The 27,799-nt window shown below is 43.1% G+C and overlaps 1 protein-coding gene across 2 annotated transcripts; it reads right to left on the reverse strand.

The window, feature by feature from the left end:
* Positions 1–596: 596 nt before the first annotated feature.
* MXD1 (MAX dimerization protein 1) lies at positions 597–26,630 on the reverse strand. Of its 2 annotated transcripts, none has more exons than XM_005893594.3 (6): positions 26,499–26,630; positions 25,654–25,753; positions 20,803–20,832; positions 7,673–7,787; positions 5,796–5,955; positions 597–5,607 (listed from the first exon to the last, which is right to left on the reverse strand). In XM_005893594.3, the coding sequence occupies exons 1-6, from the start codon at positions 26,569–26,571 to the stop codon at positions 5,417–5,419; spliced, it is 669 nt and encodes a 222-aa protein (XP_005893656.1). In that variant the 5' UTR covers positions 26,572–26,630; the 3' UTR covers positions 597–5,416. The 2 variants fall into 2 exon arrangements, with proteins under 2 accessions (XP_005893656.1, XP_070235428.1); XM_070379327.1 differs by lacking the exon at positions 26,499–26,630 and adding an exon at positions 25,933–26,492.
* Positions 26,631–27,799: the final 1,169 nt, after the last annotated feature.

The following is a 27,799-nucleotide window of genomic DNA, read 5'->3' on the forward strand; positions in this document are numbered from 1 at the left end:
CTCCTCTCAGTGACTTGTCTTTCTTGGTGTGGTGTCCCCCTTGCACCCCATCACTCACCATGGGCTCCCAGCCACACCCCAGTCCCAGGAGCTCTCCCTTCTCCCTCACCTGCCTGGTTGTACTGACTCTTTGCCTGCAAGGGAAAACTTTCTCCAGGGCCCAACCTGAATGTCACCAGCTCTATGATTTCTCATAGCCTGTCCCGGTATGATTTTATTCCACCACTGACTGTATTGCATCGAATGGTGAGTACATCGCCCTCTTCCCCACCAGACCACGGGCTGCCAGAAAGGCAGGGTAGTCTGGTTTGCTGCGTGGCCCCGCACGCAGTCTGCATGATCAGATGTATTGCAGTGGAGCAGAGCCAAAAGCGAGTGCCTGAGCAGGAGAACAGGAGGAAAGCATCGGGGAAGGGCCTCAATCGGAGCCACACGATCAAAGCTCCCATTACAGAATCCAAGTCCTGAGAACTTCTGGCCAGCAAATTTTCCATGATTATTAAAAGGAAAAGAGAAACCTGATGAACTCAGTTCTCAAGTAAAAAACCACGAAAGGTTAAACTGGGTACAAAACATCAGGAAGACGAGAATTTCTTTAATAATGAAATAATTTATTATTTGTTAACGGTTGAACAATACAGAAGTTTACATATACACAGCAAAGATTCTCTAAAACATGGAGTAGTTCTCAAAATGCATGTACTAACTGTAGTAAAAAGCACCATTCTCTATGTCTTGACACAGGATTTACATTGGCATCATATTTACATCAAGAAATAAACATCTGGAAACAGAAATTCACACTCTTGTCTGCTGCTCCCTGTTTCGGCTGTTTACTGTTAGGGGGATGGCCCCCAACGTTGATGATTGACAGCGACATTCCTAGAGCACCAATTCTAAGGACAGGGGTCAAGGCAAGCTTGGTTCTCTGGTGAAAGCTAAAATGAAGAAAGCCCTCTCAATCCTCCACACCCTCCAGACAGAATAAGAAATCAAAATTTAAAATCTGGGTAAATCTTAGAAACAAGTGCTTTACTAATTCTTATTTTATGATTTTGAGAGAAGACAAAGATACTCAATTTCTTCAGCCATTCAATAGCTGATGGTAACAGTGCCAGGCAATTATTTCTTCTTTCAGAAGATAGGGTAAGAAAATCATCCATGTAATAAATTAATGAAAAAATCATGATAAATCACATATCATACCCCCCTGCCCCTATCCCCAAATATTTCCAAAAACAAAACATCCCACAGTCTACAGAGATCTGATCGTGTAGAATGAGAAAAAACACCTCATCTAAAAGGGTCTTTGGGTCATCTTCTCCCAGGAAGGGTTTTTAAAATCAGGAGTAGCCAGCTACTGAAACCTACTGCATCCAAGAGTTAGACATACAAAAATAAGAGACTGACATGCAGGAAATTGCTTTGCAGCCTTTGACTTTCTGGTGTTCAACACAGAGGGCAGGTAAAAGGGGAAGACAAAGACACTCGGGAAAACGAAGAAGAAAGAAAGGAGTGAGATTTGGGGGACTAAATGGATTATAAAGCACAATGAAAGTGGTATCCTTGCCAATTCAGTATGATATAAAAACCTGTTATATATCTGCATATACTTTTCAAAAGTAAGTTTTCTCTTTAAAGGATGGGGGAGAGGAAGAAGGAAGTCCACAAAAATGCATTATTAAGCCCCAAGATATTGCTAGGCAGTTGTTCTGAACATTACAATCCTACCGTTTATACTTTTTTCCCCCACACCCCAAGATTGGCTTTTGGCCACTTGAGGGACAGAGAAGAGACCCATAGGAAACCCAGGGAAAGACCCTTTGCTTCCTTTGAAAAAAAAGGAAAGGTTAAAGGAGAATGCCCATCTTTAAAAAAAAAAAAAATCCTCAAGCCACTTAAGTGGCCAAATGTAGGGTCAGGGCCTTCTTAGAGCTCAATTCTGAATCAGCACTGAAATTATTTTAGCTTTGGGTTGACAGGAAGAAAAATCTAGGTCCTGCTCAAAAAGGTGATGGTCTTTGAAACACTAGCATAGATATGTGACTAGAGAAAGGAGCCGTGGTCACTATCAGCACCTTGAATCCAGATCTCTGCTTAGCAAAAGAAACCAAAAACACCCTGGGTGCGTGCCCGCCATCTAAGCCAAAAGGCAGGGAAAGTTAGGTCTTCTGGGTGTTAGCAGAAGCACACAGAGATTTTCTCACTGCATGAAATTAAACTGCACTACGTACTCTTTATTTTCTCACTTGCATTGCAATGGTTATCAATAAGAGTGTAGATTTCTTCTTAGTTTCTTAAAACCAGTTTTCACATAAAAATATGCATGTGCCTATATTTACACACATCTATTATTTACGTACAACAGTCAAAGTCTTAAAGGCTGGGGTTTATATCTTTGCCCATCCCCTCCCCCCAACAACCCTAATAGAAAGGTTTTTCATTTTGCTTAAAAAATTAAAAAAAAGAAAGAAAAACCAGAACCAAAAAGACTGTCTAGCTTTTAACAGTCATGCTGGTGGATAAGTGAATGGCAGGGCAGATTGGCAAATCAGGGGGCTGATTAGCCACGTGGGGAAGAGGATTAGCTGCCTTGGGCTGAGTTTGCTGGTCCTGAAGCTTACAGTTTTGGTTAGAGAGAGGCTTGTCTGGCACGCTGATTTGGTCTACCTCGAGCTTTGAAAGTTGTGTCTAACCCTGGTGTCAGTTTATCACAAGTGCATTAAAAATATAGAGATCTATCAAGTTCCACATTTATATGCCATCAAATGGAAAAGGACCAGACAAACAGTGCAAAGGTCAAATAATCACTATTTTATATCGGGACAGTACATTTCATATTTCAACCGAAAGACAAAAATGCAGTTTAACTCAAAAGGCACAACAATTAAAACACAGAAAATAACGGCATCTCTCAGATGCCTTATTTCTAAATTAAACAAACAAAATACATGAGTTTTGTTCCCTTCCCTCCCTCAACGCAAGCCCACAAGCTTTTCCCAAAGTCTTAAGTTTTCGATGCCATACAGCATCCAGCATCGTGGACTTGTGAGGCGCTTGAAGGTAGCAATTAAAATGCTTGCGAGGTCTAGTGAATGGCATTCAAAAGGGACCTCAAAGTGCAGTTATATCTTTTTTCAAACATGTTACAGGCTGAGCTGGCTCTTTGAACACTATCACTCTGCTTAAATTCAGGAAGCAGGCTTTAAAAATGCAAAAGGCATACAAGTTGTATTTCAGTGCAAATCTTCAGCTGGTAATTGGAAAAGATTCCAACAATTAAAAAACAGAAAAAAGAAAGAAAAATCTTTTGTATCACCTGCCCCTCCCCCCACCCAAAGCTGAAATGAAGAGAAAAACAGAACAAAACAAAAATAGAAGAATTACAGATGACTTTGGAATCATTTAGGAATCCACTACTTCCAATTAAAATTTTTTGAATACATTAAGAAATCATTTAAAAAGCAAAAATAAACACAAAGGTAATGTTTCAGACTGCTCTTCACGTCTAGAGTGAGCTTCCGTGTGGAGTGCGTTTGAACTTTTAGTTGTGGGCAAGGAGGGGGCGCTGAGGAGGTGCGAGGCTGTGCTGGGGGAGACCGCAGGCCAGCTGGGGGCACAGGTGGCCACCACTCCCGCTTCAGCCAGTGAGCCCTTAGGTTGCAGTGCGGCTGTAGATTTTAGGAATGTTCTCATCACTTTGTGACACACACTCTGTTTCAGCGTCACAGTTATTACAAATGGTTCAAATTCAATGAAAAAGGTTCGCCAGAGGTTGGAAACATCGAGACCTCGAAAATATGAATGCAAAAATATTAAGGGGAAATGAACCAATTTTGTAGATACCTACATACAAAGTTTCTAGAACATCTATAAAAGCACAAAGTCATAAGAATTTATTTTCCATTACATTAGTTTATATAAAATGAATAAATAGTATTTATAGATTTAATGTGTCTTATGTACATATACATGTGCTCTGTTTTAGCTTAAATAAAAATGCTACAAAGTGGGAGACCACTTAAGGGAGAAATCATAACCAGAAAGAAAAATCAGCCTTTTAAACTATCAACCCAAAAGCCTCCATAAAGAAGTTTCTGGGTGCGTCCAAAAACAGTGAGGAAGGATTCTAGTAACACTGTACCATCCCCTCCTGTTCACCTGCAACAGAGAGTAGAAATGTGGACTTTTCCCCTTTCACTGATGATGGACACTAGCTCAGCTAGCGCCAAAGCTCAGTTATTGCTGAAAGTTACATAGGAAAATAGATTAAGATTGGACCAAATATCACTTATTCGGGAAAAAAAAAAAAAAAAAAGAGGCATAATCAGTTTGTGTTAAGTGGGAAATGGAGATCTCATTTATCTCTGAGGTAGGAAAAAAAAATGTTCCAGAGACAAGTAGCAAAACCAACTGGAAGGGGAAACATGCCTTCAGAGAGCAGGCACAGCACGGACCCAGGGACAGCGCACAAAAACAGACCATACCATTGCGTTTGTGAGGACAAATGACGTTGGAACTTCTGTAAGCAAGGTGTCCATCCGAAGGTTAGAAATACTGCTCCTGTCTGCACGGGGGTTGGGGCGTTCACTCGGGGTGTGTGTATACGTGTGTGTCTGTGTGTGTATGTGTGAGAAGGGCGTGTTTTCTGGAGGTATTCCTGACTCATCACGGGTGGTGAGGGCCAGGGCTAAGTGCTCTTCAATGCCACTTTCAAAGCTTACTTTGGAGTTCTAAGATCAGGATCTCCACTTGAAAAGTTTGTTTCCTTCAGTTTCCTAAGCACAAGACACATTTGGACATTTCTGCTAGGCATGTCACACAGGAAGCCAGAAAACGTTAAGGAAGGTCTAGAAGAACACATGGGACAGTAAGTAAGAGGGGGAACTGCCGAGATGTGTGAGGGGCTTATTTGGCCTCAGAGTTCTTGGATGCTTCAAACGGATTGGAATGTACAGTCTCTCAGAGAGACTTGTGGAGAGAAAGAGAGAAGCTAGAGGATGCAATCAGAAATCCACGATCCTGGTCGGCGTCCCCCAACTTCGTGCGGGGCTAAGCAGCATTCTGCCACCCCAGACTGAGCAACATGGAGTCGAGATGCCCCCGGGTGTCCTGGCTGCACTGACTGGCTCAGCAGGGCCGGCCTGCCCGACACTGGGCAGGTGCGGGCTGCTCAACCCTTTTTGAGATGGAAATTGGGGATTTAAAAAAAAAAAAAAAAAAGAGAAAAAGAAAAAGAAAAAACAGAAACCCACAATCCTAAGCACTTCCTTGACAACTTTAAACGCAGCTGCTCTTGGTGACGTGGTACACGGAAGCCGACGTGCGAGGGGATTGTGGGCAGGTCCCATACGCTACCTAAATTGGAGCCGACAGGGAGTACCATCCGGGCGGCAGCCGAAGCGACCACGCTCTCCTAGAGACCAAGACACGTCGTCTTGTGACTGTCCTGGAGCTTTATTCTCTTGACGCTGGAGCTGGAGTAGCCCTCATCACTGCCCAGGCTTTGCATGCTTCCCCGCTCGTCCGAGTCGCTCACGCTGCTGCAGCTCCAGTCCAGGTCGCCCGTGAGATAGTCTGTGCTCTCGACGTCCACGTCAATCTCTTCTGTGGGGACGAGACAGACCTTGGTGAGGGCCCGCTTTGGGAAAGACGAGCTCGGCGGCGGGCCCTAACCGCTGAGGGACCAGGAGGCCGGCTCCTGCAGGTCACACCCCTTGACTTCTCTAAGTCAGGGGGCTTCTTGGTCCCCCCTCTGCCCGGGTGGAAGGGGGCGGGGGCGGGGGGAGGCTCACCCCTGTCGGAGTCAGAGCGCTCCGAGGAGACAGTGGAGCCGGTGCTGTCCATCCGTATCCTCTCGATGCCCAGCTTCTCCAGCTGCCTCTTCAGGTGCCGCTGCTCTCGCTGCAGCTGGTCGATTTGGTGAATGGCTTTTCTGTCACAGTCTTCAAGTTTCTGTGGGTCGAAGGGGCAGTTGTTGAAGGGCGCGGGCACATTTCACAATCGGTGATGGCCCCGCACCTCCCTGTCTAGAGGTGAAATATGCCAGTTTCCCACAGAAGCCGTCTGCCGTGTCCCTTGTTGAGCTTCTTGCGGGGACAGCAAGCTGACTGGCTGGTGACCCCGTTTTCATCTACCTTTATCACCATCAACAGCACTGTGGAACCTGCACTGTTGTGTGGATTCCAGGGTGAGCTGACACACTGGCACCGGCCCCCTCAACTGCCACAGTGAAAAGACCATGGCGGGAACCCCCAACCTGGTCTCCCTTGTCTGTGGTGACGCCTCCCCCAGCACCTACTCTCTGAGCAACTGTGTGTGACAGAAGCTTAAGAAACATACCTTTTCCTTTAAAGGTATGTTTATTCAAGTACACATCCCAGTTACACTGGTGACTTTTTGTGTCAGGTCAAGTCTCCGTTAACTTCTGTCTGTTGGCGGGAATGATATTCCCTTTTGAAGTTCTCATTCCGAACTGTCCAAATAAGAGCTTAGAAAACACATTTTCCTAAATCACTTTGTTTTCACAAATCTGTTCTCCAGTGTCTCAGATAATTCTTCAGATAATTATGAAGATTGTGTAATTGTGGTTGTTTTGCTCTAAACAGAGGTTCTTGCCCCCTGCTGCAGAACTGCCATGTATGCAGGCTACTAACTATAATTCAAGTGACATGTGTCCGCTTGTGACTATAACTATAAAAACACGCTAAACAGTGATTTTGGCCCAGGATTTTACCCTTTGCTTTTCAAGACACATACTGTGTGCTGACTTTGTTTCAGACCCTCTGGGAGGTGCTGGGGATACAAGGTGAACACAAAGATCTGGTCCCATCCTTGCCTGTACTCTAACATAGTGGACGGAAACAAGTGAACAGTCACACAAACCATGGTCAGAGGTCAACTGTGACGAGTCCTAAAGGGAGAGATCCAGCAGTAAGGACCATCTCTTAACAGGAAGAAGGCAACTCAGTCATGGAAGGCGTCCCTGCACCGCGATACCTGTGCTGAGGTCTGAAGGATGACAAGAAGTCATCTAGGTGAAGAAGGGAGGGAAGAGCGCACCAAGCAGAGGGCACAGCATGTGCAAAGGCCCCGTGGTGAGAGAGCCTGACAAGGGCAAGGGACTGAGCGCAGGGCTGGGTGGGGAGTGTCTGGCATGAGCTGCTGCTGCACAGGCAAGGGTGTGGGAAGGGGGCAGGTAAGGCAGGCCTGGCTCAGTATGTCCTGAGCAGCCACGGAACACTTTTCCATGTGGTGACATGTTGATTTGAACTTTGGCAGGACTGACCTTGGGAAGCAGGAGATTAGCTTGGAGGAGCCCTCTGAGGAGTCTGCTGCAGTACATGATGGTGTTTATGGAAACAGAGCAGGCTGTGGCATATGTAAGTCTTGAAGGCATGTGGCTAAGGAGCAAGACGATATCAGGATCAAGGGTGACCCTGAGTTTCTGGCTCGTACATCACATGGACAGCTGGAAGGACAATTTAACTTCTGGTTCTTGGGGGGTAAGAATTACTCGGTTGGGTGCTGGACAGGTTGAGTCTGTGATTCATCCAAGAAGCAGGTTGGAAGAGTTCAGAGGAGAGAACTGTCCCGGAGACAGTCTCTCATAACAACAAACAAACCCTTAGTGGGCAGGTCAAGACAAAAAGGTACCTCAGGATGCACTTACCTTTATGTGCAATTTGGCTTTTGTTAATAAACTCAACGTAGTGTGTCGATTTGATTCTGGACCAAGTGGCACCAGCCCCTTCAACTTTTCCAGGCATAAGCGAAGGTGGGCCCGTCTACAAAAACAAGATCAAAGAAGCACTTGAGACTTTCATAGCTGGCCAGAAGGCGCCCGGGAGAACAAGCTTTAACAGAGTATGAAGTTGCCCAGGCCCACTGGAGACAAATGCCACCAGGGACTTCTGGCCAAGTGAACATCTTTTGAAATTAGGCAACTCTGATAAAAACCAAGGAGACGCAAAAATCCATGGTTTTCTAAAGTTGAGTCTATAACACACATCAAAGGTAAACACTGATATCTATATACTATACATGCCAGTGAGAGAATCCTTTGAACCCATACCTCTCTTTCCCCTTTCAGGATCACTAAATCACGACAACTATATCTTGCTGTATATAATATTTATCCATGTGAATGACAAATGTGTATGGTTATTCGTTACAATTATTTTAATAATAGCAAAGATTGAAACAACCCAACCCATCATCAATAGGGACTGGTCAAGTGAATTATGGTGCACCCAGACAGGAGAGTACTATGCAGCTATGAAAGACAATGAAAATATGCTCTATGCATTATGAGGAAAGAGCACTCAGATATGCTGTTAAGAAAAGAAAAGCAAGATACCAAACTATGCCTATAACATGCTATCTCTGAGTAAAAATAGAAGAAAAATTATTATCTATATTCATGTTTTCTTGTGTGACATAAAGAAAGTCTGAAATGATACATAAGAAACTAGTAACAGCAACTGGGCAGAGAGGTATCAGGGCTAGTCGGACAGGGACAAAGACAGAGAGGGGATTTTTACTGAATAATTTGTTACAGGTTTTGGTTTTTCAGCCATTCAAAAAGTTAAATGCATTTTTTCAAGAATAAGGAAAAAGCCCATCAGTGGTATTGCTATACCAACAAGCATGCTGAGAGCTGGCAAGGACCACCTGTATGTCTTGGAGCGGGACAGAACAGGAGGAAGGCCGCCCGAGGCAGAAGCTGCAGACACTCACTGAAGAGACAGTATTCACTACAGACCAGAAGCATAAGAGTCTCTACAATTTTGGAAATGAATACTTCACTGAAACCCTGGTTTAGGCTTTATTCTGGAACCTAGCAGATTTTGTGAATGTAAGAAACAGCTGAGGTTCAGAGTTCTTGCTTCAGTGAACCTCCACCTCCTCAAAGCCTTTGCAGGCCATTCCAGTCCACAGGGCTTCCTCCTTTTCCTGAGTACTTTTTATACAATTCATTGGGAAATTCACTGTTCTGCCTGAATTTTTTGGTATTTGTGACTTAACCATTCATTGCTAACTCCTTAGCAAGTTGGGATTACAACTTAACTATTGTTCAGTTGCCTTGATGCCTTCCCCTCTCATATATGTGCTTAATACATGTTTGTAGCATGGATGGTGTCTTCTATTCCACTGGACCAAGTTTCTTGGGGCTTGAGTAGTTCTGAGCCCCTGCCTCATCTGCTTCTGAGCCTCCTTCCTCATCTAGCTCTGGAGGTTGCCCTGAGGTCTCCAAGGCTCCCTAAGCCCTGATGTCCAGGGGTTAGGAGCTCGAGGAGTCCAGCATTCATTCCTGAGCTAGGAAGATGTAGTGGTACAAATTCTGTACTATTTTATAAGACTTCTGCTTGCTCTGAAAACCTGCCCACGTGGAATGGCCGCAAACAAGGACTCACATTAGAAGTTTGCTCCTTCAACTACTACATGAGGAGAAACACAAACACAGGAGCTGTGTATAAAATGTACTTGTTCACCTCTTCATAAAAGAGCCATGAAAACAGATCCTACTATTAGAAACACTATGAAAAACTATGATTAATCATATATAGTTATCTAACTTATTCCCACTACAAAGTTTACACATTTTTTTAAAAGTTCAAAAATTAAAATGAGACCTTTTTTTCAGCCTGCTCACTGCAAACACTGCATGATTGAGAACAGTGTCATATTAGTCCTCCTATGATGTGGGTTTATCTACAGATATGAGTATGTACATTTTTAAGGAAGTTTGTTTTCTGATAAAAATAATAAAAGTCATCTTTCCATGCAGTGTCATTTCTAGTTATTCAGGGAGTCGGGCCCAGAAAAGACAATTTCACTCCCCAAATGTGGGTGGCCAAAGAACACTCCCAGTTGTGAAACTTGAAATCAGCCATTTGACTGATTCAAGCTTAGAGTAATACATGTTCGTTCAGTATTTGCTGACCTAGTTTTATGAAAATAGGGCCGCAGTGCTGCTGGATTTTATAGAGATCCAAAGTCAGCGGGTGTCTTTGGAGTGCCTGCCTCAGCCTGCTACAGCGCCTCACTGCTCCAGCCCCATAGCTGCCCTGCCCACCATGCCGCACACACATCCGCAGGCTGGTGCCTGGACCGACCTCAGGGGAGGGATGAGGTATGTGAGGAAGCTTCAGTTCTATCACAGAGCAGTGAAATTCAATTCTTGAGCCAGATGCAGAAAAGCAAACAGACCCCTCTGTAGCAGCTTCCACTGAGGGTCCTCGACTCCAAGACACACCCCGACCCCCAAGCTGGGACCCAGAATCCTTCAGCCAGCTGTGAGCACACATGGACCTCCTAGATCTAAAACAAGTAGAACAAGCTCCTGTCTCGGCTCTCTGTCCTCAGTCCTGACCCCTCCCCTGCCCAGGGCTCTGGCCTTCTAGAAGGAGCCTACTGTTCCACCGTGAACCTGGCCTAACACCCTCTTCCAGGAATTAGCAGGTTTGGCTGTATCTCCTCAACAGGAAGCCACTCGACACTTCCATCTGACCCTTACTTGGATCCCCTCTCATCACATATTCAGACAGACCTCTTCCTGTTGTCTAGAGCTGCCTCCCAGCTCCCCACCCCGACCCTGCCACCAGCAGAAAAGGGTAGTCAAATCCTGGCCCCCTCCTGCCCCAACTGCCTCCTCTTTTTGCACTGATCCAACTGCTTTGTAAGTGATGGACTTTGACAAACCTCATCTGCTGACTCTTCAGAAATATTGCTCTCGTTATTGTAAATAGGTTGATATACCTTTGATCTACAGTCGTACAGAGAAACCAATCTTTGATCTGGATGCTCAGAGTCAAGTGTGGCCTATAACTAGTGATAATTAAACTAGATGCAAACTACAGCTTCTCTTTGGTATGCTTTTTTTTTAGTATCTCAAATTTTATTTATTTTTGTTTTTAATTATTTTTATATTCTGAATGTGTCAGTCACTATACAACCAAATATTAGCGTAGTGATTAGGGCAAAGGTTTGGGACTCTGGCCTTGCCACTTATTTCCTGTGTGACCTTGAGCAGATTACTTAACTCCATGCAGCATCCGTTTCCTTGGCAGTAGAGGATGACAATGCCTCCCTGTGAGGCCTGTCGTGAGTATTGACTGAGATGGGGTATGGAAGCCCAGACCAGGGTCTGACGGGAAGTGCTCTGTATATGGTAGCAGTTATTCTTTCAATCCTAGCTTCCTTTGAGGAAGGATAATTGCTGGGAGCAAACACAGATAATTATAACCCTATCATATTCCTTTCAAAATCAACAGGGAACTCAGAGTGTCTCACTCGGTAAACAGAGGCTGTCTGGTTAAAATCCAGTTCACTCAACTCTTCCTTAAGGAAAACGGACATCTTTTGTCATTAAAAGATTTAGTGGAAAATCTAATCCATTTTCTATGGAGATACAGGTCTTGCTTATGCCAAAGGTACTATTTTTTTTTTTTTTTTTTAACATTTAAAATATTAGCAGGGACTTTACAAAGCTAACCCCCATCATGCAGAGGCAGGGCTGGAAGGGACTCCGCAGTGTGGAGGGAACCATCTAAATCACATGAAGACTCCTGCCTACATCTCTAGTTCGAAGGCCAAAGACAAGTAAAAATTGGGGCAAATATGTACGGACCTTGGAAATGCAAGCTCATTTCCGGATGTGTTATCCATACCCAGAAAACCTAAAATATTTCATGTACGATAGCAAGAAGAAAGGAAAGCACGTCTAAGTACAGACTTAAAATAGTCTGGGAAGGCTCTCTGGGAAGAAAACTGTAAAACTTTGCTGAGAGACATAAGAAAATCTGAATAAATGGAAAAAATAGCACATCCCTAGATATGAACCCTCAAGGTAAAAATATCAATGTTACCCAACTTTTTCTACAAATTTAACATAATTCCAGGAGAAAAAAAATCCCCACAGCATTCTTCTTAATGCTGGGAAATTAAACTTCATCCAGAAGAATAAAGAGACTGCCAAAATTCTTGGAGAAGAATGAAGAGGACTATGCTATACTAATCATTAAGTTGTATTACAAAGTATCAATAATTAAAAACAGAATATACTAATACAGGAAAAGGTGGACAAATCAAAGGAAGAGAAGAAAAAAATTCCCAGAAACAGACTTAGGAATAGATGTGAATTGAGCATATAATGGAGCTAACACTGCAAATCCTTGGAAAAGAACAGATTACTCAGAAAATAGTAGGGGAGTGGGGAATAAATATCAAAAGACATTCTAAATATATTAAACATTTAAATATAAGGTATATTTGGATATGACTTAGTTCTGTTCTTAGTTTTCCTTAACTCATGTCAGCCATGAATTATGGAAAATTAAACCTGCAAGTGAATGAGGTCATCAGTGAAGTGGGCTCTGGCCTTTGGGGGGCACTTCCTGCCACTCAAGCTTGGCACTGACAGAAGGCACCTGGGTTCACCAGTGTGCTCTCAGACAATTCTGAATGCTGCTCTTTTTATTTCTGCTTCCAGACTCAAGCTACTTTGATTCTATCCACACCTCTCTCGCTCAGGTGAGCAGATTTGTAAATTGATGGAAAGATGCAACAAAAAAGTAAGTCTCCAGGTAGAGATGATGCTATTTGCAGACAGTGCTCCTGAATTTACTCTGTTATCCCTAAAGTTCTACCTGATCGTATGTAGCCAAGACCAGGAGGAATGGTGTGAAAGAGGGTATGCAGGTGTGTGTGTGAGTGTACTGAGAGAGAGGCACTGTTATCAGACATTACTCTTCTTATGGAGGATGTAACTGGACTCTCGCTGCCAGAGTTTCACAGTGAAATGTATGACACAAAAACGTACCAGGCTGGGGCAGAGCCAACAGGATGGTAGCCAGTGAAGAGGACAGATAAGTAATCAGGTTCACAGATGGAAATCCTGAAATATACACTTGGTTGTTTCATTCACTTATTAACCTCTAGCATCTCTCAAAGGATTACTATGCATTGCTACCTTCCTAGGTGCTGGTGATAGAATGCTGAGTGAGACAAAGTCACTGCCTTCGAGGTACTAAAAGTTTAAGTTTACTTCAAACATATAAACAAATTATTGCAGAATCACTTATCTCAGCTACCTTCAGGCTGTGACAAATAACAGCTCTCACTGAAAGTTCTAGAATGGACCCTCCTTTGCCCTCTACCGAACATTATTTTTTCTTTTCCTTTATCTACATCTTGTTTGACTTAACTTCTCCATAAGGGTTTTCAAGCTTTCACAGATTAGAAGCGTGTTTCCCTTTCCAAATAGATAACATTCATTTATCCTTTTACCTGCATGCTGCAGACCTCCTATACCAACTAACAGAAGTGACTATCTTCCATTTCGTCTTAATCCACTTGAGTCTACAAATAATAAAGCATCTGCAGATGCTGTCCTAATAGTAGAACCTGATTTCTTTGGTAATTCACATGCCTTCTCTTTGAGGAAAGCCATGCTTAATGAACATGATCCACTGGACCTCACCGAGTACTAGTTTTCATTAAAACTGGGCCTAAGACTATTACCAAGGGAGAAAATAAGTTACATAAACCATACCTATTTCCTCTCCTACTTTTGTGTGGACACAGATTTAGCCAATTAAATAGTAAATCCTATATGATAACTGGAGGGTGAAGTGAAGTGAAGTCGCTCAGTCGTGTTCAACTCTTTGTGACCCCATGGACTGTAGCCTACAAGGCTCCTCTGTCCATGGAATTTCCCAGGCAAGAGTACTGGAGTGGGTTGCCATTTCCTTCTCTAGGGGATCTTCCAGAGCCAGGGAAGGTTGAATAACTGGTGGTTGAATAAAGATAATTTCCAATATGGGTATGTAATATGGGTGTGTATGAGCTGCATAGTGATTTTAAAAAAGAATATTTAGTATAGACTAAGAAGAAATAAATCTTACGGTGTCAAAAATTACTCCCCTAAAAGTGACTACAGGTCACGGAAATCATAACCTTCTCCAGATTTTGGGTTGAGACCAAAGCCTTACTGGATTACAAAAAAATCCAGGGGAAGAATACAAGTCACTCTTTGAGGGAAAAAAGTACTCTCCTTTTTCTAAAATGGTCCCTTTATAAATATTGCCAAATGCATCCTATTACTGACTTAAGTGGAATCTTGGAAGGTTTTGAAGATCTTTCATAACTGTGATGGTAACCTTTGTAAAATACACAAAGATAGCCATACATCCTCACTGTATGGGAACATGACACTAAGTACGCAATGCATAAACAGTAATTCATGCTGACTACATTTTAATAACGTCAGTTCTATATTAAAGTATTAAATACATAATAATCTATTTAATATTTCCTTTATAGAGCCCAATTTTAAAAAAACACAAAATATAAATTATAGTACCTGCTAGGTCTATCTCACCCTTCAACTATTAATGTCTAGGACAAAAAGTCAAGGAGTGCCTGAAATTGGCTGAATAATTAGCATGTCTCTTCTACAAGTTCTTCCAAGAGGTACAGTTCAGGAAAATGGATTATAGTAGCACAAATTAGGGTGCACCTCCACACCATCACCAGAGAGATCTGTACACTAATGCCTATACCTTTCCTTTGTAATGACCTGGCTGTGTCCTCAGGGCCCTGTAGCAACAAAACAATGTGGATTTGTTACAACATCCTAGAGTGAAATGTGAATGTGGTCAAGGGTGTTCAAAAGCGGAAGAGTGGTGCAACGCACACCACAACTCAGGCCCCTACCCCTTCCGTGGGAGTCTGGCCATTTGAAAAGCAAGACTCCAGAAGAAACAACTCTAGGGAACTGCAGTCTATTAGCATATCTTGCCAAGAGAGACCTGACTGGAATGGCTTCTCAAGTCAGACCAGATGCCATGAAATACTGTTTGACCAGATAAAAACAACAGCTTAGGTCAGGCTGCCGAGTCCTCCTCACAGAGCACACACAGAAATCTTTTGTCATGGGGTCAGAAGACTCTGGTAGAGGTACTCTCTCTAGACCAGCTGCTTAATTCCAGAAAGGCCTGCATGTGTGTACCATTCCAGAAAAAATGGGTGTCTACAATTAAAGGAGATGCTAGAGCCTTCTTTTGAAAAGGAGCCCATTCAAGCACCTGACTCCTGACCCACCGGCTGCAGCGTATTTGCATTCACTCAGCCTCCATTTTGCTGAGCAGCGTATTGAAGGGCATTCAAACCAGAGGAATTACCAGCTAAGGAAAAGAGACAGCACAATTATCATCAATAAAGGGCATATCACAGCAACCGAAGACTAAAAGGTTTCCCACCTCCCAACAATAATTAATTAGTGGTAACAACAGTGGGAAACCAGTAGCAATTTAAAAATATATACACATAAATCCAGGAATACCTTTTACAAGGCATGTGTAAGATCCACATGGAAACACAACAAAACTTGGCTTAGAGACATAAAAGAGATCTGAGTAAATGAACACACACATCAAATCCTGGATGGAAAACTCTAATATGTAAACATGTACTTTTAAAGGTTAATTTATACTGAAATTATTTCGTTTGCATTTTGAAAATCCCCAAAGAATTTGGGGTATGGAGAATTGAAAGACTAACTATGAAATTCATCAAGAAAAATAAACTGGTAAAATAAAAAAAAGGAGGAGGAGGGAAGAATAGGGATTTGCTTCACCAGATCCTGAAGTGCATGAAACCACAATGATTAAAACTGTACACTGGTGCAGGAAGAACAGACAAATCAGTGGAACAGAAGAACAAGTCCAGAATCAGACTTAGCCTGAATTTAGTACACACAGAGGCAGCAACTTTAAATAGTGTGAGAACACCGATTCTGTAAAGGTAAATGACAAACAGGGCGACCGTATGACACCTGAAGGGACAACACCTTTTTTTTGGCCACATGGCTTGTGGATCTCACTTTCCCAACCAGGGATTGAACCCACACCCTGCACTGGGAACATGGAGTCTTAACTGCTGGACTGCCAGGAAAGCCCACCAAGGGGCAATTTCTTTCATACACACCCTTCATATTTTAGAATCTTTTCAAAATAAAGAAAAAGATAAATGCCTCAGTAGAGAATTGGGCAAAGCTTATTTAACAGGCTTCCCTGGAAGCTCAGACAGTAAAGAATCTGCCTACCATGCAAGGAGACCTGGGTTGGGAAGATCCCCTGGAGAAGGGAATGACAACCCACTCCAATATTCTTGCCTGGAGAATCCCATGGACAGAGGAACCTGGTGGGCTATAGTCCAGGGTGTTGCAAAAAGTTGGACACAACTGAGCAACTAACACTTATTTAACAGGCAATTCACATACACAGACACAAACTGTCAAAGATAATAAAAACTGTTAAACTGTCTTAGTAATATAAGAATGCAAGTTAAAACAAGCTGTGTGTTTGCTTTTTATCTATCAAAGTTATAAAAGTCTAAGCTAAAACATAAACTTCCGAAGGTGAAGGAAAATATGGCCTATAATCTGCCTGGTGGGCAATCTAGCAGTCAATATCAAAAACCACAACCATTTGGATACCAGTCATTTCACAACCATGAACTTACCCTAAGGAAATAATTATCTATTTATCTATAAGATAGTTTAAGGAAGCATCAATTATATCAGCAAAATACTGGGAAGAACCTAAAATAGGAGACTGGTTATATGAGTTATGGCACACCATATGATGTAATACTGATTTTTAAAAAGTATGCACAAAAATCTAGTGGACACAGAACTTAGTAGGAATGTTGACAGTTGTTGCTGCTGCAAGGTCTGTTACCAGTGATTTTTATTTTCTTTGTGCTTTTCTGAACTTTCCAACTTACTAAACTATTTTAAAAGTTTCTTTACAAAAAACCATTGAAAAATACATTTCAAAGTTTCACTGATCTCCTTGGGCTGCTAGAATTATGGATGATTTAATTTTTAGTGTATGATTTCTGAAGGCTTTCCTGTGGTTCAGTAGTAAAGAATGTGCCTGCAATGCAGGGGACTCAGGAGATGCATGTTTGATCCCTGGGTGGGGAAGATCCCCTGGAGGAGGGCATGGCAATCTGGTCCAGTATGCTTTCCAGGAAAATCTCATGGACAGAGGAGCCTGGCGGGCTACAGTCCATGGGGTTGCAAAGAGTAGGACATGACTGAAGCGACTGAGCACACAATACACTATATTTCTCAAAATTTTCTATGAGATCAGTTTTAAAACGAAAGAAAGATCATACACTCACCATGGGTGTTTCCTTAGGAGGCTAGACCCACAAAATTAGTTAAAATGCAGAGAAGCACATACCAAGTGACAGATGTATCTACAGTGACACCAAACTGAGCCCTCCACCCTGGGGGCTAGGGTTCTGATGGGCTCTGGACCCCAGCACCTAGTACCCAGCATCTATGGTGCTCCATGAATGCCTAGTCTATTGAATGAAAATTACTGCTGCTGCCTCTGCCACTACCACCTCCATCTCCACCATTCTAGAAATCTTTTAATTGTCCCACCACTGCCAAGATTATTAAACGGGCAGTTTGAATATAATATCCTCATAGTGGAGTCCTGATGCACACCAACTATTCAGAATCTCTTAAGAGCCACAGAAAAGGTTTTGGTGTGAAAAAAACTTAACACAAATCTAATTAACTCTGCAATGTTAAAGAGGAAAAAAAAATCCAATTATTAGAATTCTTTTCTCAATTGCCTTTTTTTTTTTTTTTTTGAGAGCCACAGCAATCTTTTTTTTTTTTTAATGTGATGTTAAGGAAAAAATGGCCTAAGTGTATTAGCATTTTGCAAAGTGGTCTTCTTTTGTAGGATTCAGCTATGAAAACCAAGGAGATACAGCTGTTCAATTGACCATCAAACCCTAAAATCATAAGCATCTACTCTACAAGAGAAGAACCCAACAACTTTAACTCCTCCCCGCCCTACCCCACCTCCCCCTCCCCACCCCACCCACCCTTCCCCGTCCCCCAACTGAAGCAACCAGCGCTTGGTTAAATTAACTAAATGTGAGTCCTTACTTCCCTCTCTTCTGCTCACATGCTTTAGACTAGAGGATAAACGATCAAGACCGTAGAAGACCAAATTCCAAAAAAGGAAGGACAATAAGGAAACCAGACCACTAGCCCTTCAATAAACAAATGTTGCCTGGGCACAATCTGAATTATAAGCAACTGGCCCAGTTATGACTTCAAATCCAGTTTTCTAGAACTTTTACCTCCATCGCTTCCTGTGCAGACTGTCTCTGCATCTTTCTCATTAGACAAACTACATTTCTCTAGGATGGAGACCATGCTGATTTCATACCCCAGTATAAACTTACTTAATACCCTAGTACTGAGCACAAGCTCTTAAGACATGGTAGGCAGAAAATAAACATTCTTGAACTGCTAAAATAAATGAGAAAATTGACATCCTGTGGTATTCCTGCAGAGGTGAAGCACAAAGCTGGGTACACCTAAGAGCCTTTACCTGAAGGGATGACATTTTAATAATACAAATAAATGCCTATGAGGAGGAGGAGAACTAGGAGGCTTTTCAGCAGAAACAGTCCCAGTTAACCAGTTCCCCTAAAAACCATGGAGATGTAAGAGAATCTAAAGATGAGAAAGAGAAGCCACATCAGACTACCTTTCCACCTTCAGAAGAGATACTCTGGAGTTTCCAGTTCATGATACGTAAATCCCTAATGCATAAAGATGGTCTGATTTCAAACATGGTCAGTCACAATCATAGAGAAATTGAAAGGGGAGAAGGATGCGGAGAAGCACATGTGCAAGGCACACTCACCATCCATCTCCAACACACACACACACACACACACACACGGTGGAGTAATGCTAAATGTTTGGCCTGTTCCAAGATTCTCCTCCCTAGGATGCGGAGAAGCACATGTGCAAGGCACACTTACCATCCATCTCCAACACACACACACACACACGGCCTGCACACGCACGCGTGCACACACACACACACACACACGGCCTGTTCCAAGATTCTCCTCCCTTGTCAGGTCTGGTCTTCCCTTTCACTGATGAAACATGCCATTCAGATTCTGACTATCAGAGTCAGACTCTCTTCAAAGAGGGTTTGCATGAAATAACCACGTGTTTAGAGAACCATCATCACACATCATCCTGTTCATGCAGAGCACTGAGAAAGCACTCAGTCTGGATGGACAGCCTGTACTTCAAATTGATGGGAGTTCAGAGACCAGATTGGAGAAGGAAATGGCAACCCACTCCAGTGTTCTTGCCTGGAGAGTCCCACGGACGGGGGAGCCTGGTGGGCTGCCGTCTATGGGGTCGCACAGAGTCGGACATGACTGAAGCAACTTAGCAGCAGCAGCAGCAGCATATTGCTTGGTACAAAAACTTGGAGGAAGACACTCCTGTCTGCCCAGTGGGATTACCTTAGTGTATGGAAGGGGGTCGGCTCTGGGGGAGGGTGGTTTCATGGCTTTTTATTTGTACACCCCTGTTGGGTTTGGCTTATGGCAACAAAGATACATTATTTTTGTAGTTTAAACAAAAGTACAATAAAGTATAATTTAAAATGAAAAAAAAATAAATAAATAAAAATACTAGTGCAGGATCTCAACCCAAACCAATTAAATCAGAATTGCTAGGGGTGAGGTCTGAGCAGTGTGTGTGGGGGGGTGGGGGGTGGGTGTGGGTGTGTGCGCATTGTGGGGTGTGTGCGCATTGTGGGGGGTGTGTGTGTGTGTGTGCGCATTGTGGGGTGTGTGTGTGTGTGTGTGTGTGTTCCCTAAAGTTCCACAGAGAATTATTAATTTTTTTCAGCATAATAAAAGCAAGTGGTTATGTTTTGCATTACCAGAGGTTGAAGAAAAGGTGCTTTTAAAAACACTCCCCAGAGAGTTTATTATACAAGATTGGTAAAATACTGATAATTGTGGAAGCTGGGTGATGGATACATAGAAGTTGATTACATTATTCACTCCACTTTTATATATTTGAAAAATTCTATAATAAAAAGTTACTCTATAAAATGAGCAGAAATAAAAATGTGTTCTCTTACCCCAAAGAGTACATGACTGTGTGTGCATGCTAAGTTGCTTCAGTTGTGTCTGACTCTTTTTGACCCGAGGGACTATAGCCTGCCAGGCTCCTCTGTCCATGGGATTCTCCAGGCAAGAATACTGGAGTGGGGAGCCATGCCCTCCCAACTCATATGAGTGTATGTGTATACTATATTTAATGGAAATAAACATTAAAAAAAAACACATTAAAATAAAAGCTTTGCAAGTGATTCTAATGTGCAACCAGAGTTGAGAGTGACTAGGCCACATCATTTGAAAAATAAGGAGGCAAATGAGCAGCAGAAGGGAATCAGGTGAGATGTGGTAAGATGGAGCCCAGGGAGGGTGGTCCGCCTCCTCATCTCCAATTTCTGCTTTGCATACATTTACCTAAATTTTGAGCATCTTTACTCACAAGTGAACTTCTGTATGTACACGTATATATATCTGTGTGTGTACATGATTTAAGACAGCACTACCAATTATATTCAGTAGCATGTAATTTTTGAAAAACACTATTTGTGGGAACATTACCTCTGACTTAAAACGCTTTGGCCTTAGAATAGTCACAGGGAAAGCACTGCTGGGGAACAGCAGGCTGCGGGGATGAGGGTTGGGGGTGTCATCTTGGGAGCTGGGGAGTCCATCTATCTAAGGGCTTTACAGGCAGTGCTGATTACAGGATACTGAGCGAACTCTAATATCAGGGGCTCACTGTGAGAAGCCAAGAGCAGCAACCAAGTGTCAATGAAAAAATACATCAAAGCTCCCCCCATCCCACACCCGGAACCCTCAACTCACCTATTCTTCTCCATTTCATTGTGAGTCGATCTGAAAGAGGGAACAATAAGAGAAACATTATTCTTATTTTAAAGGACTGCTCCAATGCCAACACAATTATTTTAACTTCTTTCTCTCTCAAGCTGGAAGGAGAGAAGACAGAGGAAGGGCTCTACCTAAGAAATTAGTCCCTCTGGGGAAATAGATAAACGTAAATATCTCAAACAGCATTCAAGAAGAAGTGACAAACTGAGAGGCATGCATTCCCTCGTGGAAAAGTAATCCATTTTAAGAAAGGAAATAAAAGGGTTCTATTTATACAAAGGGAAAACAGCTGCACAATGTGATGCGAATTTGGGTTATATAATACCACAAGGCTTTCTTTAGGCTGAGCATGGAACACCAGAAATTTGGCATCCCCACCCAGCTCTGCAGTTCTCTAGGTGTACTATACACCAAAATTGTACGCTAGGTTGTCTGACTATAGGATACAGTTTTAAAAGGATAAATATAACCCTTCTTCCCTCAATCTTTCTACTCCTTGAAGTTATTTTATTGCATGCAACCTCCCAAAAGATGCTACTGTTGAAGAGCTACCAAATGCTTTTAGGAAGGGGCTTCCAAAACTCAGTTCAATGTAAAGATGACAGGCTGGTTAAGGGCAGCCCTTTGGGTGGAATCTGAGGTCCAGCTTTGCCACTGACTGATACTGTGGAAGAAATACACATGCTTACCGTCCTGTCCTTGGTTAACTCTTGTGTAAAATGGAAATAAAAATGATTGCCAATTATCTACAGAACACATGTGGATCAATGAGGTAGCAACTGTAAAAGTGATGAGAGGGTTTGGATGAAAGCACAGGTGTGTGTGAAATCAGACTATTAGTGCGTTTATAGCTGACCCTGAATATAAGGCCTGGCCTATGGATTCATGGACAGGTTTTCACAGATGTCACAAGAAGTCAGTCAGTGTGGCTATCTCAGTGTCCATCTCAAATAACTCATCCCAACTAGTTAAAAATAAACTTGAGGAAACTGCCAGCATTATAAATGAACTGAATCTCGACCTTACTTTTGGAAATTCTCTAGAATCTAATCAGTTCAGGAGAGATGACACCCTGGCTCAGGTCAAGAATTCTGTGGGGCAATAATTGGAACTTTACTGGGTCTTGGAAATAAATTCTCACAGTAATCATGGAGAAACCCTACTTCTGTGAATGCTCGACCATTCATTCACAGCAAGGGGCACCACCATCCCGTTCATTCACACCAGAGACTAGTTGTGGGATTTGGGGCATTCTTGAAATGGGAAATTTCTAATCCAGCACTAAACTTCTTTTCCACAAGCCTTCTGGGATACAATTTTCATTCACAAGGAAAAACAAACAAGACAATAATGACAATATTTTAAATCTTAGAATATTTGTTTTCTAGATAAGGGCTATATGAACCTTAAAACTGGTTAACTTAAAAGCTTTAAGTTGATTCACTTGGTTACCCTTCAGTGTTTTTCTGATGTATACTTCACTTCCTGCAATGGCCAGCAGGATATCACTGTTAACAAGAGTCTGGCATGCAACTGCAAACCTTTGGCTTGATAGCACGTGGCATTCTGGTTTTAACAGAGAATAACAAGTTCAAAGTCTGACACATTTTTTAGATGGATGAAAATATATGATGACAGGTGGTCAAAATTACCCTGTTTAACTGTAGACATGGACCATTCTGAGGAGGTGGAGGAGAGAAGGGTGGATATTTGAAAAGAACATGGTGTCCGGTTACAGAAAAATCAGACACCACAAGTCACCCTTATCCCATCTGGATTCTTTGAAGATACATATAAAAAAATTCAGAATTCCCAAGATAATCTTTTTTACAAATTCCATAAGCAGCACAACTCTTTCCAAACTTTGAACAGAGTTTTGGAAACTATGGATCTTATTTGATTACTTAAGAGTGTTGAACACATGGTGATTTTTACAAGGGGACTTACACCTAACGGCTAGGGCATTACTGAAGTACATTTGGTTTAGTGAAACTGAATTTGTCTTTAATAAAAGGGAGGCCATTCAGAAAAGGCCGTCCAGAGACTCCCTGCCAACTCTGTTGATGGGAAAACATTTATATTTTTAATTAAAGCATAAGAATATATAGACACCTTGTATCAAAATCATTTTCCATGTGATTACTGAAAAGATTGGATAACTCTGGACTCATTGATAAAAGATCAAATGTCATCATTTAAAAATATATTTTAACAAAAATATAACTAAGCCAAACCAGTCCCTGGGTTAAAAAAGACTCACACTGTCAAGTCAGCTATATGACCACTGTCTCATAAAAGAACTGGGTGACAAGGGCTGAACTTCCTCTTTCACATGAATGCCAATGCCTGCTTCACCAATGTAACAAAACACACTTTTAAAAACTCTGGATTTCAAATGTAATTATTTAAGTAACTGATTTAAAAAATCAGTGGGAAAGAAAAAAAAATTCCATCTTCCTGTAGTTCTCCAGATGATTCCAGAACAATCAATATTCACAATTTCACTTGTTTTTGTTTTTAGACAAGCAATTAGAGAAACTTAAGATCTGCATTTTCAGTTTCCAAGACGTTTGCTATGCAGCTAAATTTTATTTATTTTTATTGTTGTCCAAGGAAGAGTAATCCCCAGATGCTACAAGCAAAGAGCTCAGCATTTCAACCTGAATTAACAAGCATACACTGTTACCAATGGTTATGTAAACCAGAAGTAATCTATAGCTCTTACAACAGTTCAAAATTCTGACCATAAATGGCCTTGGATATAAGTCTGATTCAAATCAAGGGGTCAAACTGCATTCTCTGGGGAGATGTCTCATTGCTCAGGTAAGGGTCATTCCAAACAGGTCATGAAGGAAGTGATTACATTTAAAGAAAACAACCTGCTGTTGCTTCATCTGTTTTGCTTGGTGCAATCTCCAGGTTTAATCATGGTCTCGCAGAGATCCCTGCACCACTTAAATTACTGCACGAATTCATCATTAGTCAAGAATATGGAAAACTGTGAGAGCCTCCTGTTTCTAACTATGGAAAGCAAACCAAATCCATTTACAGAAATAATAGAGCTTTCCCCCAAATCCAGAGTTGCAATCATTTTCCCAGGAATAAAGCTGGATATTAAAGAAAAGAGAAAGAATCTATTTCTTGAATTGAAATTCTCAACTATCATTATTTTTCTTTCCTAATCACCTTTTGGAGAAGGGAATGGCAATCTACTCCAGTATTCTTGCCTGGAGAATCCCATGGACTGAGGAGCCTGGCCGGCTATAGTCCATAGGGTCACATAGAGTCAGACACTACTGAAGTGATTTAGCATGGCATAGCATGGCAATCACCTTTTGGGGCCAAGCTACTTCTCTTCAACAACATCCCCTTCTTCTCCTCACCACTGAACATCCCCTCAACAACTTTTCTGTGAAACTTAGGAAAAAACAAAGTACTAAGGATTGAGCCTTGACTATTAATGTGAACAATTCCTCTCAAATCATGAGTGGACAAGAGTAAAAGTAACAAATGAACTATACTTTTCCATAAAAATAAAGCAAAAGGCTTCAATGTCTTTTCAAAAAGTTATTTAAAAAATACTGTAACAAAAAGCAACACATATTGTTTTATACCACTGCACACTACAAGTCAGCATCAACCTTCTTAAAGGTTGTCAGCACTCGTGCACAGATCTACTTGCTGCCACCTTCAGATAATGCCAAAGGTGGGAGGGAAAGGAAGAACCACCAGGTAACTAATTAACAGGTTCATCCTTCCCGTGCCTTCCTATTTAAGAGCTCGGCACATATGTGCTGCTCACTCATATCCTGTGGTTCTTCCAACGCTAAGGACAATGGGGTGAACCAAGGACAGAAGAGGAAGGAAGAACAAGGGAGTTAAAGGTTTAAATGGGAAACTTCTGGCTTTTAGTAGTCTATATAATGTCACAGACACTAACCAAATACAGTTATTTGCAGAGTGTTCATGAGAATGGGAGACAGACAAGGATTCTAAATCAGTAAGGAAAATGTCAATGATTTTCAATTACTGGAATAAAAGGTATAATTGAATGAGTCTAATAAAAACAGATTTCCTAGCTAACGTATATATTCAGGGGAAAGAGGGGGAAAAGGGAGTGCAACAGCATTAATGGAGTACTCATTTATACCAGGAAGTACATTCAGGGTTTTATTATGTGATTTCATTGACCATTAACCAAATACTTTCCAGTGAGACTTACAAATTTCAAGAATTGCATGATTAACGTAAAAAGCTTGTGGCATATGAATATTTTAATATTATATCAATCTATTCCTCCATCACCAAAAAGCAGGTTTGAACCTCAATTGTTCCTCTTTGCCATTATAAATAGAGTGATAGATTATCAGACATATCACTGTATTTAATTTACACGTCAAATATGAAATCCTACCACCTATGCCAAATCAATACTTTAACATATTTATAAAATCTTCACTATGAAAAGTAAAAAGTGGGTAATGTCCAGTATTTTCAGCTATAGAAAACTTGCCCTGAATCTTCAACTTCTGAAGGCAAAATACTGTCACTGCTGCTTAATCCCACTTGAAGTTTCCACAGATTTTTTGTTCCAAAGGGAAGAAAAGCAAAATTAAGTTCTGGGGGGAAAAAGTTCATAAAGAAATAGAAAACACTTCCATTTCTCTTTTCTTCTCAGTCCCCTCAACCCAAATAGAAGGGTTTCTTCCAATGCCTTAGGACTATGTATATATTACTGAATCAAGATTGCCGCTTCATTTACCAGTTAAAACCCAGTATCATCTGCGGCATAACCTAAAAGAGAAAGGAAAATGTTTACCAAATTACCTGCTACTGCTGTTATTCTTCTTGGATTTGCTCCTCCGTTTTAAGGCATCTCTGTCCTTGTTATTGTATGGTAACATGGAGGCATAACCATGTTCAGCTTCTAGAAAACCGGAGGATCCAGTTAATGAATGAACACAGAACAGTCAACACTCTCTCCCCTTCACAATATTTCCTTTTAAAAATGGAGTTATTTTTTATTAAAAGAAGACTGTGGAAATAATTAAAAGGAGCAAGGTGGAATTCTTAGAACAATGATTGTTTTTTTAATTGAGTGAATACCCTCAGTTCGGAGCAGGTGTAAGGAGCATTCCAGCTGCTCATTGTTGAGAAAGACAGCAAGTCTCATGGAGCCTGAGTTTCCCATTGGCAACGTCCAGCAGGTTGGTGTATATTAAGTGGGACCGGCCTCAGACGAAGGTGCGGGGCCAGACACCGGGAGCCAGAGCCGAGGACGGAGGATGCGGGGCAAGGGAGGCGCTGCTCCGCCGACTGGGAGACCCGGCGCCAGGCCCACTTTGGGGCGGGCCGGGAAGAGCCGGGTGAGGTAAACCAAGCGCTTGGCTGAGGGGGCCCCGGGCACCCCACTCGCGACGGGGTGCGGAGGGGGAAGCGCTCAGGATCCCGGGGGCAGCAGTCCCTTTCTACTCCCATTCATTGACTTTGGGGGCAGCGACGGCCTCCCTTCGGACCGCGCGTGGGGAAAGCTGGAGGGGTTGGGAGCGCTCGCGGGTCGCGCTCTCAGCTCCTCCAACCACCCCCGGAGAGGCTGGGCGCCCGGATCCGCTGCCAGGCCCCTCAGAGCTCCCGGCACTAGCTCCGGCCGAACCCCTCCCGTCCCCGTGCACCTCTCTCCCGTCGCTCCAGGTAGTCGGCCGCCTCCAGCAGCATCTGGATGTTCATCCGAACCGCCGCCGCCATTCTGCACCGGGGGCCGGAGCCACGGGACCAACCCCCACTGGACACGGGCTCGCCGCCGCCGCCGCCGGACACCCGCGCCCCGCTGTGGACCCCGCAGAGCAGGGCTGAGAGAGCCTCTCTGGCGACCACGCTCGCCGGAAGGGGGAGGGGACCGGCGAGCTGGGCACCACCGACACCGTGACAGAACCTACAGAAGAGCAGCAGCCGCCACCGCCGCGGAGTGTTTATCCCCGACTCACCGTCCCCCGCCCCCAGGCCCTTCTCTTGACAGGCCCACTTCGGCTGCGTTCCTCATTGGGCGCCCCAAAGAATTCCCCGCCCCCAGACCTGTCCGATAGGGGGAAGGCACTACGGCCCCGCCCCTCAGAGTCCGCTCCTCTCCCTGGTTGGTCACGCTTGACAAGGCCCGGGCTCCACCTCCTCTTTCCAATTGGTGACAGGATTCTCAACTCCGCCTCGTGCTCCTTCTCTGTTTTCCATTGGTTCTATACCAACAACCGGGCCCCCTTTTGCTTTGTTAGTATTGGCCAAGAGATACAGAGAGCAAGCCACTTTGCCTGTCTCCCATTGGTGGGACCTTCCGACACCGCCCAGCTACGATGACGTCATCTTTCCCCTGGCTAGCGATCCCTGAATGGCTAGTGGTTAGACGCCGGGCTATTCCTACCCGAATCTGGCATTGGATTGCAGGGCTGACCCAGGCACCGAGCAGCGATGATTCACCGACCCCTCCTCGGACCTGTTGCCGGAACGGGTCTCCGGGGAAAAGTTGCGGGGATCTGCTGGATGCCCCTAGAGTGGAAGCTGGCACCGCGCGTCACCTGGGCGCTCTGCCCTGCTCGGGTTCGGGGCCAGATCTCTGGGCCTGCTGGCTGCGGCCCAGAGGTTCCAGGCTTTCCGGGACCAAAGGCCCCGCCGACAGCCCGATAGGGCGGTGGGCCTGGGGCTCCGGCGAGCGCCACGTGGCTGTAGCGCTCGGCGGGGGAGACTGTGTTCAGTGCTCGCCACCCAGCGTTTTTTTTTCTTTCCCCAGAAAGCACTGGAATCGCGAGGCTGTATACCCCGCCCTAAGTGCTGGCTAATTACTCCCTCATGCGAGTGGATTTTAAAAGCTCAGAAACTTCCTGTACCTGCAATTGACGTTGAATTCTGAGATTTGTTTGACATCTCTTTCAGAGTCTTTCCTTCTCTTTTAATTCTAGAGGAAAACATTCAAAAAGAATACTTC

The sequence above is a fragment of the Bos mutus genome, chromosome 11 (genome assembly GCF_027580195.1).
Source record: "Bos mutus isolate GX-2022 chromosome 11, NWIPB_WYAK_1.1, whole genome shotgun sequence".
NCBI lineage: Eukaryota > Metazoa > Chordata > Mammalia > Artiodactyla > Bovidae > Bos > Bos mutus.

Excerpts from the sequence above, each read along its gene's own strand:
- MXD1 (XM_070379327.1), bottom strand. The coding sequence starts at position 26,017 with ATGGGAAACTCAGGCTCCATGAGACTTGCTGTCTTTCTCAACAATGAG. Across the intron at positions 7,788-20,802 it reads AATGAAATGGAGAAGAATAG|ACGGGCCCACCTTCGCTTAT; the intron begins GTGAGTTGAGGG and ends TTGTTTTTGTAG. Across the intron at positions 5,956-7,672 it reads AAGCCAAATTGCACATAAAG|AAACTTGAAGACTGTGACAG; the intron begins GTAAGTGCATCC and ends TTCGACCCACAG.